The sequence below is a fragment of the Falco peregrinus genome, chromosome 17 (assembly GCF_023634155.1).
Source record: "Falco peregrinus isolate bFalPer1 chromosome 17, bFalPer1.pri, whole genome shotgun sequence".
Taxonomy (NCBI): Eukaryota; Metazoa; Chordata; class Aves; order Falconiformes; family Falconidae; genus Falco; species Falco peregrinus.
Window position 1 is genome coordinate 2,229,970 of NC_073737.1, and position 16,265 is coordinate 2,246,234.

Below are 16,265 nucleotides of genomic sequence, written 5' to 3' on the forward strand. Positions count from 1 at the left end.
AGGCGTGCTGAGCCCGCAGCTTCACGTGGAGCCACAGCCCAGAGGGTCCACGGTCCTCGTGGAGGGCAAAACACTGGAGGAACGGGCAACCTCCGCCTCTTAACACGCTGCTCTGCCTTTTCCTCAGGTTTACACAGAACCTGTCGGCGTTCAGGCGAGAGGTGAACGACTCCATGAAGAACTCCACCTACGGTGTGAACAGCAACGACATGATGAGCTGACGTCTCCCAGCTCCACCTGTACAGAGCAGCATCTCTTTGGCCTGGCCCAGAGGGGTTACCGTTTCCGATGGAAAGAAAAGAGGGCGTTTCTAATCCCTGCTCTTCCCCAGGGCTGGATTGCGGCGCTCGCTTTGGGCCGTACTCCACGTCCCGAGGGAGGAGGGAACAGGAGGGGTTGTTGAGCTCACCGGGGCAGGGTGCTTCTGTTTCCGTGGGAGGGGGTGGAAGGGCATAAGCCAGGTGCAAGAATCCAGCGTCTCCCTACCCGAATGTCTGCGTGGAACGCCAGCGCTCTGCTGCAGCCTGCCTTGTATAAACATGTACATTTTTTCATAACATTTTGAACAAGGTTTATATTGACTCAGTTTAAAAAAAAAAAAAAAAAAAAAAATAGTGTGATTGAAATTTTTACAGAGTCCTGGTGCACCGGTGCTGGCGTGAGGGTTGTGTATGCGAGTGAGGAAAGCGTGTCCTGCAGGCCTGAAGCTTTACTGGGCAAGGGGTGGGTGTGTGAAAGTGCAGAGATATATTTAGTGACAAGTGTAGAGAGAAGCAAAAAAAAAAAAAAAAAAAAAAAAAAAATCAACAAAAAAACAAAACAAAAAAAAACCAAACAAAACAAAAACCCGACAACAACAACAACAAAAAAAAAAAGCATTGTAAAATTCCAAATGTATATTTTTTCTTATTAAGCCCCTGGAAATCACAACTTCCCGTTACCGTCTTGCCCTTGTTATTAGGAACTCTAAGCCATGCCGCGTGATCTTTTCATTCGTGCTTGCTCGTGGGTGTCTCTCCTGTCCCCCGATGTAGCAGTAGGCGCTGTCCCCTCGTCAACCCGCTTCTCGCAGGGCCCTCGCCTCCCTCCCTCGCACCCTGCGCCCAGCGCCGGCCCAGGGGCACTCTCCTCACTCTGCCTTCTTTCTTTTCTTTTTCTGTTTTCTTTTGTTTGGTTGGGTTTTTTTAATTTTTATTTCCCTCCCCATCTCAGTTGAGCAGGTAGCACGTGTGGGATGCTCGGCTGCAGGCGAGCTTGCCCTGCTCTCCGTGGGATGCTCGGGCTGCGGGTGAGCCCCCCGTGGGATGCTCAAGCTGCGGGTGAGCCCCCCAGGGATGCTCGGGCTGCGGGTGAGCCCCCTGTGGGATGCTCAAGCTGCGGGTGAGCCCCCGTGGGATGCTCAAGCTGCGGGTGAGCCCCCGTGGGATGCTCAAGCTGCGGGTGAGCCCCCCAGGGATGCTCAAGCTGCGGGTGAGGCCCCCGTCGGATGCTCAAGCTGCGGGTGAGCCCCCCAGGGATGCTCGGGCTGCGGGTGAGCCCCCCAGGGATGCTCGGGCTGCGGGTGAGCCCCCCAGGGATGCTCGGGCTGCGGGTGAGCCCCCCGTGGGATGCTCGGGCTGCGGACGAGCTTCCCATGCTCCTTCCGTGCTCTCCAGAGCTCGGCCGCAGGGCTGCTGCAGCCAGCTTACCGCCTCACAGCGTTCTTAATAACAAGGTTTGCCTAGCATGAAGTATCTAACACCCCCCTTTAAAATTATTCCATTTTTTAATAAGGCACCATAAGAAATGTTTTGGATATAAAATTGACTGACGGAGGAAAGCTGATGGGGGAGGGAACCTGTTTGCCTTGTACTTTTTCCACTATTGTTGCTGCTAGTCGTGTGCATCCCCTTGCTCAGCTCTACCCACAGACACTCGGTCCTTAGGGCTTCAGTTTCTCTTCCCAGACACCACCTCCTCTTAATTATTTTATTTTTCCCTTTTTTTTTTTTTGTTTGTTTGTTTGTTTCGTTTTGTTTTCTTTCCTCTGGCGATTGTGTGTTGGGTCCTTTTTTCGCGTGAGCAGATTGCTGGTTGACTTGTAAGGGTGTTTGCTGCATACAGTGTAAGCATTGTGACTGCAAATAAAACTTCAATGGTTTCTACTGAGCCGTGTCTGCCTGGGCATCGCCTGCGCCCCGAGCCCACCCCTGCAGGAGCTGCCCCCTGCCCGCTGCGGGGCCAGTTTTCCCTCTGAAGCGGATTTTAAAAAATATGTTAATTGGGGGGGGGGCTCGTGGATCTAGCCAAAATCAAAGCGGATTGTTCCAGGGAATGACCCTTTCCACACCTGCAGTGCAAGGAATGAATTTTTAAATTTTTTTGTATTTTTTTTTTTTATTGTTTTTTAAAAGCATTTATTTACAATCTGCAAATGGGAGTCTGAATTGGAGGAGGGGGGAAGGTGGGTATAGCCCTGCCCCCCCACACCCCGAGACCCTGCCAGCAGTGGGGCAGGGGGTTTTCTGCCCCTCCTGGGGCTCGGCACCGGGTGAACATCCCACCATCACCCCGACGCCGCTTCCTTGGCCACCGGCTGCCTGGCACTGCTGTAGACGACGCTGTTCCAGCCCTCTCTGTTCCGGGCGATTTCAATGGCAAAAAACTGGATTCTGGTAGCTAAAAGAAGAGAAAAAAAAACTTCTTTTAAAAAAAAAGAGCAGATCTGTGGTTTGAACCTTCCCATTGCCTTGTGCGCCCTTTTTCTAGCAGGGATGGGGCCGGTGGCAGCCTGAGGGTGGCTCGCCGTGCCGTGCCGTGCCGTGCCAGCGGTGTTCTCACCGAAGATGGTGTTCTCCTCGGTGTAGTCCTTGCGGCAGTCCAGGCGGAGCAGCGTGCCGTAGTTGAAATCCTCCACCACCCCCTCGAAGCGCAGGCAGAACGGCCGCCACTTCTAGGGAGGGAAACGTCGTCAGCATCCCTGGAGCCCAGGGAGGGGGGGCGGGGGGGGGAGCAAAATTCACCTGTCCCGTCCCCACCCCCCGCTCCCCACCCACCTCCTTGGCCGGCTCCGACTTCAGCTCTTCGGGGTCGAGCACGTCGATTTTAAGATCCTTGAAGGTTTTCCTGAACTCACCGTAGATCTGGTCATCAACTTTGGTCAGGTTTAGAAACTTGGGGTCGACGGAGGAGATGAGCTATGTGGGAAGATTAAAGATTTAACCAGTTCCACCCCCCCACCCCCCACAACAAGGCCCCCCCCCCACTCTGACACCCCCCCTGGGACTTACATTGAAGTAGACCTGGGCGTGCTGGTGGGCTCTCATGGCCCAGGCCAGCTCCACGCGGGGCTGCGAAGGCAGGAGGGGGGGTCAGGCATCGCTCTGCCTTTGAGGGGGGGTCCTCCCCTCCCCTTGGGGGTCATGGGGGAAGCGAGTGGGGGCAAAGGGAGGGGGTGGAGGCAGAGATGGCTTGTGGGTGAGGGTCTGTGGCCAGGCAGACCCCCGGCATGGCTGCGGTGGGGGTTCGTGGGTGAGACTGTAGACCTGCAGACCCCAAAGCATCCCATCTGCATGGGACCCCCCCCCAGTGGGGACTGGTACCCCCTCGGTGCTGGGGGCTCCCAGGACTGGGACTCCTGAGGCTGGGAGCCCCCCTGGGCTAGGACCCTCGCCCTGCGTTGGGATCCCCCTGCTGGGACAGGGACCCCCCAGGACAGGGATCCTCCAAGGCTGGAACCCTCTGCCGGGACAGAGACACCCCCTGTGACTGGGACCCCCCCAGGACAGGGACACCACAGGACAGGGACCCCCTTGGACACGGACCACCCCGGGCCATGGAGCACCCTGGGATGGGACTCCATGGGATATGGAAAACCCCAAGACAAGGACACCCCCCCCCCAAACAGGGAACCCCCAGGACCGAGAAACCCCAGGCTATGGACTCCCCTGGGACAGGGACCCCCTGGGACCGGGGACCCCCCGGGACAGGGAACCCCTGGGACATGAACCACCGCGTGGCAGGGACCCCCCACGACTGGGACCCCCAGTGGCAGGGACCCCCAGGACATGGACCCCCAAGGCAGGGACCCCCCGGCGCAGGGACCCCCAGTGGCAGGGACCCCCCGGGGCAGGGACCCCCCAGGACTGGGACCCCCAGGCCATGGACCCCCCAGGACTGGGACCCCCCCGGGCAGGGACCCCCAAGGCAGGGACCCCCTGTGGCAGGGACCCCCCGGGACAGGGAACCCCTGGGACACGAACCACCCCGTGGCAGGGACCCCCCAGGACTGGGACCCCCTGTGGCAGGGATCCCCGGGGCAGGGACCCCCGGGACATGGACCCCCCAGGACTGGGACCCCCCGGGCAGGGACCCCGCCCCCCCGCACTCACATCGTTCCCGAAGGCCTCGGCCGGCAGCGACAGCGCGTGAGCGGCCGCGGCGGCCTCGCCGGGTCCCTGCGCGGGGAGAAGCTGCTGAGGGAGCGGCGGGGGGACCCCGGCCCCTGCCCCCCGCTCCCCCCGGCCCCCCCGGCCCCACCAGTCCCGCCGCCGCCATCGCCGGCGACAGCGACAGCCCCGCGACAGCGACAGCCCCGCGACAGCGACAGCCCCGCGCTGCCGGAAGCGCCGCCGCGGCCCCGCCCACGCGCGCCTGCGCCCACGGGGGACCGGGGCACGGGGGGGTACGGGGGGGCACGGGGGGTACGGGGGAACAGGGGGACACGGGGACACGCGGGTCGGGGGACACGGGGACAGGGGGACAAGAGAGGGGCACGGGGATAGGGGGGCACGGGGATAGGGGGGCACGGGGCGGGGGGCGCGGGGACAGGGGGACACGGGGTGTACGGGGGGGCATGGCGACAGGGGGACCGGGGCACGAGGGGCGGGGGGCACGGGGACAGGGGGACATGGGGTGGTACAGGGACCGGGGGGACACGGGCGTTACAGGGGGGCACAGGGACAGGGGGACACGGGGGACCGGGGCACACGGGGTGGAGGGCACGGGGACTGGGGGGGCACAGGGATACGGGGGGCACAGGGGACCAGGACACGTGGGGCAGAGGGAACTGGGGTATGGGGCGTGCGGGGCAGGGGGACACGAGAGGACAGGGGGACACGGGGGACCAAGACACGCAGGGCAGCAGGGACACGGGAGGCACAAGGACACGGTGGGCGTGGGAACATGGGGACCAGGACACGCAGGGCAGGGGGACAAGAGGGGCACATGGAGCACAGGGACATGCGGGGCCAGCGTAGAGGGTGCCCAGCACAGGTGGCACCTGGCACAGCACGGGCACCCGTGGCACAGGGAAGTGGCACGTGGCAGGACACGATGGTCCGTGGCAGGAGCATCGGTACATGGTGGCCCATGGCACACCCAGGCGGCCCGTGGCAGCAGTGGCGGGGCACAGGGACCCACGGGACACTGGGGTGGCACATGGCAGAGGCTGCAGGGCAGGGTGGCACATGGCAGAGCATGGGAACCTGCGGCACTACAAGGTGGCACATGGCACACGGGGGTGGCACACAGCAGGGTATGGTGACCCATGGCACGCTGGGGTGGCACACAGCAGGGCAAGGTGACCCATGGCACGCTGGGGTGGCACACAGCAGGGCAAGGTGACCCATGGCACGCAGGGGTGGCACACAGCAGGGTATGGTGACCCATGGCACGCAGGGGTGGCACACAGCAGGGTATGGTGACCCATGGCACGCAGGGGTGGCACACAGCAGGGCAAGGTGACCCATGGCACGCAGGGGTGGCACACAGCAGGGCAAGGTGACCCATGGCACGCTGGGGTGGCACACAGCAGGGCAAGGTGACCCATGGCACATGGGGTGGCACACAGCAGGGCAAGGTGACCCATGGCACGCAGGGGTGGCACACAGCAGGGTATGGTGACCCATGGCACGCAGGGGTGGCACACAGCAGGGTATGGTGACCCATGGCACGCAGGGGTGGCACACAGCAGGGCAAGGTGACCCATGGCACGCAGGGGTGGCACACAGCAGGGTACGGTGACCCATGGCACGCTGGGGTGGCACACAGCAGGGTATGGTGACCCATGGCACGCTGGGGTGGCACACAGCAGGGCAAGGTGATCCATGGCACGCAGGGGTGGCACACAGCAGGGTATGGTGACCCATGGCACGCAGGGGTGGCACACAGCAGGGCAAGGTGACCCATGGCACGCAGGGGTGGCACACAGCAGGGTATGGTGACCCATGGCATGCAGGGGTGGCACACAGCAGGGCAAGGTGACCCATGGCACGCAGGGGTGGCACACAGCAGGGTACGGTGACCCATGGCATGCAGGGGTACAGTGACCCATGGCACATGGGGTGGCACACAGCAGGGCAAGGTGACCCATGCACGCAGGGGTGGCACACAGCAGGGCAAGGTGACCCATGGCACACAGGGGTGGCACACAGCAGTGTATGGTGACCCATGGCACGCAGGGGTGGCACACAGCAGGGTATGGTGACCCATGGCACGCAGGGGTGGCACACAGCAGGGTACGGTGACCCATGGCACGCAGGGGTGGCACACAGCAGGGCAAGGTGACCCATGGCACGCAGGGGTGGCACACAGCAGGGGTACAGTGACCCATGGCATGCAGGGGTGGCACACAGGAGTGTACGGTGACCCATGGCACGCCGGGGTGGCACACAGCAGGGCAAGGTGACCCATGGCATGCAGAGGTGGCACACAGGAGTGTATGGTGACCCATGGCACGCCGGGGTGGCACACAGCAGGGCAAGGTGACCCATGGCACGCCAGGGTGACATGCAGACCCCCGGGGCAGGGCTGTGCCCCCAGCAGCCTGTTCCCCGAGGGCTGGGACATCAGGGGGGGACAGCAGCCCCCCCGGGCCCCCTCCCCACTGCAGGCTGGGACTCACAGGGGTCGCTCGGGGTACGAAGCTGATGCTTCTCCTGCCACCGTTGTGGGGTGGCGGGACCCCCTGCCCAGCACCGCGGCACCTGGGTGCTATGGGACCAGGGGCACGGCGGGGACCCCCACCCCGGGGTGGGACGAAGGGGCTGCTCGTTGGCCAGGGCGGGCAGGGCTCCAGCTCACCCACACCTGGGGGGTCTCATTGCCCTTGAGGGGCTGTTGCCATTTAAGGTGGAAAGGGCCAGGGTGCTAATTGGGTGGGTGGGCAAGTGGGTGGGGGCTCCTCTGCCTCTAAAAGCTGCTCAGGTGGTGGGTGCTGCTGGTGCTTGGTGGCTGCTGGTGCTTGGTTTGGTGTTGTGGGGTGAGCTGGTTTTGGGTTTTTTTGCTTTGGTGGGGTTTTTTTTTTGGTTTGTTTTTTTTTTAGTGCTGTGTTGCTCTTGTGGACAAAGTGATGGGGGGGGGGGGGGGGGGAGCTGGGGAGACCCCTCCCAGGGGGTCCCTGCAGAGCAGCGCTGTGTGTTTCCCAGGCTGAGGGATCCCTGAGCCATGTCCCTTACGGACAGCGCTGATGCTGACAGCAGATCTGAGAAACCCGTGTCCCTGATCTGGGGTAAGTGCCCGGTCCCCCCAGCGGGTTCCCTAGGGGGCTGCCCCCCCGCCCCCTCCCCCCGGGGTAGCCCCGCACCGACACCCCCCACCCGCAGGGTGTGAGCTGAGCAGCAAGCAGGACTCCTACACCTTCCAAGTGCCGGAGGAATGGCGGTGCGAGCAGCAGCTGGCCCTGCGGACGGTAGGTGGTCCCTGTCCCACCCCCCACCCCCCCCCGGCAGTCCTGCCTGAGGGCTGTTTGGGTGCCGTGGGGGTCACGAGGGGGGGGATGTTCTTCTCAATCCCCAAAGATCTGCCTGGGGGAGATGGCAGAGGATGAGTTCCACGTGGTGGAGATCGTGCCAGCAGAGGAGGGGGATGCTCATGCCCCGGTGCCTGTTTGCACGCTGAAGCCATCCGTGCTGCCCATGGTGAGTGCCCAGGGTAGGGCCCCGCTGCCGGGGTGGGGGGCTGCTGCTGGTGGGTGCTGCCACCCTCCTCTCTTCCAGGCCACAATGGTGGGAGTGGAGCTGACACCTCCGGTCACCTTCCACCTGAGAGCCGGCTCCGGCCCCGTCTACATCAGCGGGCAGCATGTCTCCAGTGAGTACCAGGGTACCACTGCCCTGAGACCCCTCCCCAGGGGCAGGGGCTTAGCCAGGCTCTCCCACAGTGGTGCCCAACCTGACCTGGGATGAGGAGGAAGAAGGGGAAGAGGAGGATTCTGGGGAAGAGGAACCACCAGAGTCCCCCGAGAAGCCCCCCAAGGGCCAAGCTGCCAAGAAGGGCAACGCTGCCAAGGTAAGCACCCGCTCGGCTGGGGATGTGCCATGCAGAGGGGTCCCTGTGCTGTGGTGGGGAGGGGGACAGGGATGCAGGTTCCTCTGCTGGGAGCTTCGCCATGCCCCAGTCCCAGGGACAGGCTGCTCTGTGGCCATCTCTGTAATGGGGATGAGCTGTGATCTTCATCCCTGGGGAGGAAGAGTCACAGGCTCCGTAGCAAGTCCCCGTCTTGCCCGCACATGCCTGGCCCTGCTGTCTCCATCTTCTTCTCTCTCTCTCCCTAGAAGAGGAGGCTGGAGAAGGAGGATGAGCTGTGAGTATGATGGAGGGGAAAGCATGCCCCAGCGCTGCCATGGAGCAAGGGGTCCCCCGTGCTGCTGGGACTCTGCACCCCTAATTTCAGCCCTGCCCTTCTCTCCTGAGCAGGAACAGCATCTCCCCTGAGGATCCCCTTCCCAGCAAGGTAGGAGCCAGCTGGGGTGTCCCTCGGCATCTCCTGCTTGCCCCACTGCAGCCAGGTGTCTGGCTTAATGCTCCTTGACCAGGGCTGGGAGCTCTTGGGCAGGGAAGGGGGCTGATGTTGGTGCTAATTGGCTGCTCAACTCAAAAAATGGGGGAGAAACACAGGGCTGGGGCTCCCTGGGCTCAGCCACAGCCCTGTCCCCACAGGGGCGAGGAGCCAGCCGGGGCAGGAAGGCAGCAGCAAAGAAGTAGCAGAAGCTGTGGAGGAACCTGGCCAGGTACAGGGCGGTGGGATGGGGTGGCTGAGGGCAAGGGTCCCTATGGGGCTGGGAGGGGGCCCGTGTGTGCCCTCCTCTCACCAGAGTGGGGTTAGCTGGGGCTACCTGCGCATAAACCCTTTCTCCTTCCCTTCCAGGTGCAGAAGAGCCTGGAAAGCTGCTGCTTTGGTGTTGCCCTTCCCCAATAAAGGCTGTTTTGCACACCTGGCTCTCCATGCTGGGGTTGGATCCTGGCCAGGGGGCTGCTCCTGCCCACCCCACCCCCCCCCAGGGCTGTGCAGAGCTCTGTGCCCACTGCCCGGGCTCCCCTGTGCTGCCTGCCTTGGCAGCATCCTTCCCCTCGGGCTGGCGGCAGCCCCCCTACCCACTGTCCTGCGCAGGGTAACAAGTGTTGCTTGTGAATAGGAGACAAAGGGGGATTACCGAGCAGCAGGGAGATGATTATAACCCATTGACCTGGCCTTGGTCTGGAGGCAGCAGGTATTTGTGGAGGGTCCGGCACCCCTCGGGAGCATGCAGGGGGCTGCTGTGTCTCAGATTGGCTCCGAGAGGGGAGCTGAGCCTGCCACAAAGGCAGGCTTTAGTCTGCTCCAGGTGTGGGGCACAGGGCTGGGGGGGGGGGGGGGGGGGGATGCTAGGGCAGGAGGGGACATGGGGCCAGGTCAGCTGCTGTCTGCGGGGAGGAGGGTGCCCTGTTCAGGGTGGAGCTGGGGAGCTGCGTTGCTGGGGAGGGGACAGGACACGGTCCCCAAAGTCCCTTGAGGGCCACACGCAGGAGGCTTTGACAGGCAGCCCTGTCCCTTCAGCCTTTCCTCGCCCCGCAGGGGCTGCTTGCACAAGCCAGCCCCCCCACTGGTGTGCTGACAGCTCCCAGGACCCTCTGCCCCAAACCTGGGGGGGGACATAGCAGGGGTGATGATGGTTCCACAGCCATCAATCATCCCCACAGCTGGAGGGGCCCAGGCACAGCCCTGCCCTGCACACCCCAGGGATGCTGAGCCCCAGGGATGGGGGGTGGAAGGGGATCCCTGAGCCGGGGGGTACCATGCTTGTGGTTATTGGGGGGCTGTGAACTGTGTTTTGGGCTGAATTCCTGGCCCAGGAGGTGAGAAGGCAGCGGGGGGGGTGGGGGGTGGTCTAATTTGGGTTATTAGCTCTGAATCAGGCCCTCACCCTCCTGCAGGTGGGGGGGTGGGTACCCTGCTGCTCTCCATCATGCCTTTCCCGTGGGGCCTGGTACCCCCTCCCTTGCCCTGATGGGGAAACTGAGGCACAAGCATGGAGGCAATTGCTTTTTGTACTAAACCCCTTATCCCTTGTCCTGCCCACCCCACCCCCTATCCCCCCACCCAGGGCACCCCACAGTGGTGTTTTACCCCCCCAAGGCATTACCCCAGCTCCCTGCTGGGGTATTTATAAGGCACTTAGCACCTCCCTGGCTGAGCAAATGGAGTGTGGCGGGGTGCACAGCCTCCCCCTCCTGATGGGGTATTGATACCCGATGGGGCTAGGAGCGGGCAGGGGGAAGAAGGGAGCTGCTGGTGGGTGAGTGGGGGGCTGTGACATGACCCCAGAGTCCCCCAGCACTAAACCAGCTGGTTTAAAACCCCCTGTGGCACTTTCCTTTGCGTGATGCGTGGACCAGGTGAAAGGAGGGTGACAAAAAGCATCCTCCATGCCAGCACATCCCTCCCTGAGGCCTGGCGTGGCTTTCTCCACAGCAGGTACCACTCCTGGTACCATCACCATGCCCCATAGTGTCACCCCCTCCATCTCCTGTGCCCTGGCATCCTCCTCGTGGGGTGAGGCGGGGGGCTTTGCAACCCCCAGGGATGGGGACACCCTGAGCAGCTGAGCCTCCCCCCCCCCTTGCCTTCCCCGTCCCCTCCTCCTGCCCTGGCCCCTGCTAGGGCTGATCCTCCTTCCCTCCGCAGTCCCTGCTGTCTCCCAGGAGAGGTCCGGCCCCTCTTTGCACAGGCTCTCCCCCACCTTTAAAGGCTGCTGCTTGGTCCGTCGCCCACCCGCCCTCCCATCCCCAGGCCGACACCGGGAGGGTGCTGCCGGCTCGATGGAGCGGGGGGCTGCAGATGCTGCCCTTGGTGGTGGGCAGCCCTGCCCTGCCTGCAGCCGCCTTTCCCGCTAGCTGCTGCTGGAGGGAGATGCAAAACTAGCCCAAGGACTGGAGGCTGATGGGGGTGGGGGCGCAGGGGACAGGATGGATCTGGATGCCCCCAAGGCGTAGGACACTCGGTCCCCAGGGTGGGAGGAAGAGGAGAAGAGGAGCTGACCCCCGCTGCCTCCCCCATGCTCCGTCGCCGCCGCTGCTCTGCAGGCGTTGGCATCACACGTGGGCTCGCCAGCGCGGCGGCAACCTGGGGTTCACCCACTTTTTCCCTCGCCCACCCCAAGCGCAGGGATCACCCGAGGAAGGAGGGGACGGGCTGCTCCGTGGCTTTCCCTGCCCCGGCGGGGATGTGCCGGCGGTGAGGGAGGGCAGGTTTGCAGCCAGCCCTTGCGCGGTGCCTTCGTTTGATGCCGCTGTCTGGGGGGCTTCGAGGAGCGCCATGCAGCCCATCAGCCTGCAGAACCTCTCCATGTAAGCCCTGTGCGCCGCTTGTTGCAATTCTTTGCAACCCGGGTTTATCAGTAGTTTATTCTTGGTGCCGTTAGACACGGCTATTCCTCGGGGTGCGGGGGGGGGCGAAGAGAAAACAACTAACCCCGAACAAAACACTCCGGTTTTTTCCCTTTCTCTTTTGTCTTCTGCTGCAGATGTTTCCAGCTCCTGATGTTCTCCTGTCAGACCCAGGTAGGTGGATGTATTTTACTAACCCCGTGGCACATCTGGCTGCACCGCTGAGCCGGGGCTGGGTGAAGGCACCCGCTCTGCCATCCGCTGAGCTATAACCGTTTGCTTCAGGGGATGCCCTTTGCTCTGGCGGGGGGCTTTCCCGGGGGCCGAGGGGGTGCATGCCTGCCCCAGGTGGTACCCAGCTCTGGGGAGGGGAAGGATGCTGCCAAGGTGCCCGTGGGGTTGTGTCCGCACCGGAGCTGGCTGTGCCCATCAGCACTGGCCTTGGGGGCTGCGATGGGGAGGTGCGTCCTCCTCGGACCCCCCCACCCCAGTTTCCCAGCTCCTCGGAGGGCCTGGGCAAGGTCAGGGGGAAGCCCTCCCGAGCCAGGCGATACATTTCTTGCAGCCTGGCTCGGGGTGGGATGTGCAGAGTCCGTCAGCCTTGAGCTGTCGGCGATGGATGCTGCCCTCGCTCGCGCCGAGGCCGGCTGCTGAGGGGGGTTAACGGGGCAGAGCAGGTTTCTGGTCCCCCCACCAGGGTGGTGTGAGGTTCAACACCCCCCTCCCCTCTCCCCCAACCCTCTCAGGCTGCATCGTTCCTTTTTGTGCGCTTTAGAAAGACAGCGGCTATTAAAATGCACTGTTCCATATCAGCACCCTCTGCTCCAGAGCCCGAACAAAACCTCCGTAGCTGCCGGCCCCAGCAGCCTTAATACGTGCTCGGGACCTTTCTTCTTCCCCCCCCCCCCCCCCCTTTTTTTTTTTTTTCTTTTTCCCAAGGTAAATGCTTTTATTTCTTTGAAAATGAGAGGGGAAGGGAACCGCCTTTGATGGAGAGGGGCCGCCCCCCCAGCCCACCTCCTTGGCCAGCCCCAAAGGCTTTAAAGTAGATCCTGGCAGGAATGAGTCCCCAGGCGCACACAAAGGTGGTGGGGGGCAGCAGTGCCCCCCCCACCATCCCGCTGCTCCCCCCTGCAAGAGCAGGCAGGGCCGGGTCCCCCCGTGCCAGGCTTTGCACCCAGCGGTGATGCTGCAGCCCAGGGGATGCAGGGCGGCAGGTCCTGGGTGATGCCAGCACCCCAAACTGGGCAACCAGACCACAAATACTCCCCAGGTGCCCCCCCCCCCCCCCTCCCCGAGCACGTCCCCTGCCCACAGCCCTTTCTGAGCTGGTTTTGGGGCTGGGGCCGGTGTCCCTTGGGTGGCTCAGCTGGCTGCGGTGCTGCCCCGAGCCCCGCTTCCCATTTCCACCAGGGATTAAACCAAGTTTTCTCTTAGACGCATCTTGAGAGGAGCTGGCTGGAGTCCGGTGCGGTGACGGGGGCTGACCACCAGCACTAATCCCCCCTCCCCAGCTCATCTGCAGTAATTAGATGCTCTTTGCCATACAATAACCCTTGTTTGTTTGTGTTGCCCCGTTAGCATAAGCCAGGGAGCTCTTTCGGGTCTGCGAAGTGTTTATTCCCCCGGCCCCAGGGGTGTGTGCTGGGGTGGACCAGGAGGGGACAGCTCTGCTCCTGGGACACCCAGCCCGGCTTTAGGTGGGTCTCACTCCCCCAGGAGGGACCCAGTGGGTTTTTTCACAAGATCAGCTCTTGCATCCCAGCCTGTCCCAGTACCTGCCTGGGAGCAGGGGATGCTACTGAGTGTCCAGCTGGCCCCGGGGCATGGCCAGGAGCAGCAGCAAGACCCCGCTCCCGGGGGAAGGGTCGCTGTGCCTGGAGGAGAGCATCCTTCCCTGCGAGACCCTGCATCCTCAGGTGAGGGATGAAAAGCAAAGTCTCTGCCTCTCCCTGCCTGCTGTGCCAGTCGCTCTGTGGTCCAAAGCATCTGCTCGGTGCCTTCATTGCTGCTGAAAGGGGACCAGCTTGGCTGGTGATGGCTGGGAGCCCTCCCTCGCCCGCAGACGGGGTGGCGGGTGGATCTCGGTGCCCCCCCCGGGGCCAACCCCAGCCCTCCTGCCCCGCCGGGCTCCCCGCTCCATCCCCTTGCCATCGGCTGTCCAAAACAAATTGATTTTATTTTTCCCTTTGTAAACAAAGGGGGAGAATCAACCGTCTCCTAATTTTAACCAGTACGTGAGGGACCAGGGCGCCATGACCGACCAGCTGAGCCGACGGCAGATCAGGGAGTACCAGCTCTACAGCCGGACCAGTGGCAAGCACGTCCAGGTGAACGGCAAACGGATCACCGCCACCGCCGAGGACGGCAACAAGTTTGGTAAGGGGCTGGCGGCTCCACGGGAGGGTCCATCTGCGGCCCGGGACAGCACGCTGATGGAAGGGCTGGAAATGTTTCTTCCCACAGGATTTTTGCAGGGGGAAAGGGGGCGTGGGGAGGTTTTAATTGCCCCAGCTGGTTGGTTTTTATACCCCCAAATCCCCCGGATAATTCCTGTGAGGGCACGGCTCCGAACCAGACAGCCCTGACCTCAAAACTTCCAAAAATCATGCATTTCTTTGGCAGCCTGCAGCACTTAAGCCCTATATTTAGGGCTTTTGCTTTCTAATCTCTTCCCGCCGTGAGACAGGCAACTTTTCCTGGAGGAGAATCACCCGAGCCCAGCATCAGCCTCTTAAAATACCCACATGTGGTGGGCACCATGGGCAGCCCGCTGGGACAGAGCCCACTTGGGCCACAGCACCTTTTCCCTGGGGGGGTTTGCTGGGGAGTTCCAGCCTCGACGCCACGCTGATGGGCATCACAGCCCCACAAAGGCCAAGCTGGCATTCCCAGCATCTAAAAGCTTCGGGAAAGGCTTTTCAAGCCCGGTGACCGGCGAGGCTGATTCACCACCTTTCCAGGTCTTTCCCTGAACTCTCCCTGCCGGGCTCGAGCGCGGGACCCGCCGAGGTCATTGGTTTCAGTGTCAGCTTCCAACCTTTGCAGCCACCGCTGTGTTGTAGAGAAACAATGAGGACGAGGATAATTAACCCGCCGGGTGCTGGACTTGGTCTAGCCCTGGAGAACCCATTGAATCGCCGACAATGCGGATGTGCCGAGGCGGGCGGGGGGAGGAAGGGGCCGTTGCTCTCTCCGGCGCCTTCATCAAACACCCGGTTTGACTCTGCTGGGTTTTAACAAAAGCCCTTTAGCATCATGGCTGGGGAGCATCCCCCGGCAAGGGCTGCCCTGCCCCGGCTGCAGGGGCTCGCCATCCTCCTGGCCCCACCGGTGATGGGCAGGGAGGTGAGATGGCATCAGCGAGAAGGGGACGGGGTGGTTTGGGCACGGGTAGCTGGTTGGGGGGTGCCATGGCCCCCATGGGACACTTTCCCCTTGCTCCCTCACAGCCAAGCTCATCGTGGAGACGGACACCTTTGGGAGCCGCGTCCGCATCAAGGGGGCCGAGAGCGAGAAGTACATCTGCATGAGCAAGCGGGGCAAGCTCATCGGGAAAGTGAGTCCCGAGCCCCCCGCGCTCACCCTCTGCATGTCCCCCATCCCCAGGGCTCAGCCCGGACACTGTGCTGAGCAGCTGGAGCCAGGATGCTCAGCCAGGCTGGTCCCCGTGTCCCCAGTCACAGTGGCAGGGGGGTAGCAACACCCCTTGGGTCCCATCCCCACGCCTCCAGCCCCATCCCTGCGGGCACTAAGGACCCCTCTCCTCCTCCCGCAGCCCAACGGCAAGAGCAAGGATTGCATCTTCACGGAGATCGTGCTGGAGAACAACTACACGGCTTTCCAGAACGCCCGCTACGAGGGGTGGTACATGGCCTTCACCCGCAAAGGCCGGCCCCGCAAAGCCTCTCGCAGCCGCCAGAACCAGCGGGAAGCCCACTTCATCAAGCGCCTGTACCGCGGGCAGCTGCCCTTCCCCAACAACGCCGAGCGGCAGAAGCAGTTCGAGTTCGTGGGCTCGTCCTCGCCCACCCGCCGCACCCGCCGCACCCGCGCCCCTCGCCCACGCACATAACGCCCGGCAGCCCCCGGACTCGCCCCCCGCCAGGTTCTGCCCTCCTCATCCTCGCAGCCTTTGGCCTTGCCAGACTCTGCCCCTTCTCCCGGCACACTCCAGCACTGTTTCTTCCCCACTTTTCTAAAGATGCTCTATTTTTATACTCCTCTTGGGCACCGCAGATGGGTTGGGAAGTGCACGCTTTGGGCATGGTCACTGGTGTCTATAACCCCACGCTGGGCTCCCTTCATCCTCGGAGCATCCCATGGGACCCACACTCACCATCCAGTGCCTTTGACCACTCCCCTCGGAGACTTGTCCCCATGCCCCTGAGATCTAGGACCCCCCTGGACATGTTCCCATCCCCACAGGCCCAAATCTCAGGGCCAGGGATGGATGGGACCGGCCAGGAGTCTGCGGGATGTCTGCGCCAGAGCAGGATGCAGAGCCCACCCCTGCGAGGGATGGCGTGGCACTGCCAGTAGCCAGGTGATGGAGAGCATGGGGTGTCAGACTGTCTGTCCCTCTGTCTGTGCAGCTCTGGAGGGGAGGTGGGGGTGCCCAGGCATGCAGACCCCAGGGC

At 62.9% G+C, this 16,265-nt stretch overlaps 4 protein-coding genes across 11 annotated transcripts in view; 3 read left to right on the plus strand and 1 right to left on the minus strand.

The window, feature by feature from the left end:
- XPO7 (exportin 7) overlaps positions 1-2,148 on the plus strand; it is a 49,655-nt gene extending 47,507 nt beyond the window's left edge. For all 4 annotated transcript variants that reach the window (XM_055820140.1, XM_055820141.1, XM_055820139.1 and 1 more), the window contains exon 28: positions 128-2,148. In XM_055820140.1, the coding sequence (XP_055676115.1) occupies positions 128-221 (94 nt within the window). In that variant the 3' untranslated portion in view covers positions 222-2,148. The remainder of the gene's footprint in view (positions 1-127) is intronic.
- A 212-nt stretch (positions 2,149-2,360) lies between these two features.
- Positions 2,361-4,613, minus strand: PBDC1 (polysaccharide biosynthesis domain containing 1). Its single transcript, XM_055820409.1, has 7 exons — positions 4,519-4,613; positions 4,371-4,436; positions 3,270-3,329; positions 3,036-3,176; positions 2,821-2,932; positions 2,529-2,658; positions 2,361-2,498 (listed from the first exon to the last, which is right to left on the minus strand). The coding sequence occupies exons 1-6, from the start codon at positions 4,534-4,536 to the stop codon at positions 2,546-2,548; spliced, it is 510 nt and encodes a 169-aa protein (XP_055676384.1). The 5' UTR covers positions 4,537-4,613; the 3' UTR covers positions 2,361-2,498; positions 2,529-2,545.
- A 492-nt stretch (positions 4,614-5,105) lies between these two features.
- NPM2 (nucleophosmin/nucleoplasmin 2) lies at positions 5,106-9,193 on the plus strand. 4 transcript variants are annotated; one of them, XM_055820260.1, is made up of 10 exons: positions 5,106-5,515; positions 7,407-7,489; positions 7,584-7,669; positions 7,779-7,898; positions 7,977-8,070; positions 8,141-8,268; positions 8,535-8,563; positions 8,677-8,713; positions 8,920-8,990; positions 9,128-9,193. In XM_055820260.1, exons 2-9 carry the CDS (start codon positions 7,426-7,428, stop codon positions 8,962-8,964), a joined length of 603 nt encoding a protein of 200 aa, XP_055676235.1. In that variant the 5' UTR covers positions 5,106-5,515; positions 7,407-7,425; the 3' UTR covers positions 8,965-8,990; positions 9,128-9,193. The 4 variants fall into 4 exon arrangements, with proteins under 4 accessions (XP_055676235.1, XP_055676236.1, XP_027636979.1 ...); XM_055820261.1 differs by having other exon boundaries at positions 8,538-8,563; XM_027781178.2 differs by having other exon boundaries at positions 5,106-5,480.
- A 2,570-nt stretch (positions 9,194-11,763) lies between these two features.
- Positions 11,764-15,700, plus strand: FGF17 (fibroblast growth factor 17). 2 transcript variants are annotated; one of them, XM_027781174.2, is made up of 4 exons: positions 11,764-11,799; positions 13,827-14,004; positions 15,078-15,184; positions 15,404-15,700. In XM_027781174.2, the coding sequence occupies exons 1-4, from the start codon at positions 11,779-11,781 to the stop codon at positions 15,698-15,700; spliced, it is 603 nt and encodes a 200-aa protein (XP_027636975.1). In that variant the 5' UTR covers positions 11,764-11,778. The 2 variants fall into 2 exon arrangements, with proteins under 2 accessions (XP_027636975.1, XP_027636976.1); XM_027781175.1 differs by having other exon boundaries at positions 11,770-11,799; positions 13,860-14,004.
- Positions 15,701-16,265: the final 565 nt, after the last annotated feature.

Excerpts from the sequence above, each read along its gene's own strand:
- NPM2 (XM_055820260.1), top strand. The coding sequence starts at position 7,426 with ATGTCCCTTACGGACAGCGCTGATGCTGACAGCAGATCTGAGAAACCC. Across the intron at positions 7,899-7,976 it reads AGCCATCCGTGCTGCCCATG|GCCACAATGGTGGGAGTGGA; the intron begins GTGAGTGCCCAG and ends CCTCTCTTCCAG. Across the intron at positions 8,071-8,140 it reads CAGCGGGCAGCATGTCTCCA|TGGTGCCCAACCTGACCTGG; the intron begins GTGAGTACCAGG and ends GCTCTCCCACAG.
- FGF17 (XM_027781174.2), top strand. The coding sequence starts at position 11,779 with ATGTTCTCCTGTCAGACCCAG. Across the intron at positions 14,005-15,077 it reads CGAGGACGGCAACAAGTTTG|CCAAGCTCATCGTGGAGACG; the intron begins GTAAGGGGCTGG and ends GCTCCCTCACAG. Across the intron at positions 15,185-15,403 it reads GGGGCAAGCTCATCGGGAAA|CCCAACGGCAAGAGCAAGGA; the intron begins GTGAGTCCCGAG and ends CTCCTCCCGCAG.
- PBDC1 (XM_055820409.1), bottom strand. Across the intron at positions 3,330-4,370 it reads CCGAGGCCTTCGGGAACGAT|CCCCGCGTGGAGCTGGCCTG; the intron begins GTGAGTGCGGGG and ends CTGCCTTCGCAG. Across the intron at positions 2,659-2,820 it reads CGAGGAGAACACCATCTTCG|CTACCAGAATCCAGTTTTTT; the intron begins GTGAGAACACCG and ends CTCTTCTTTTAG.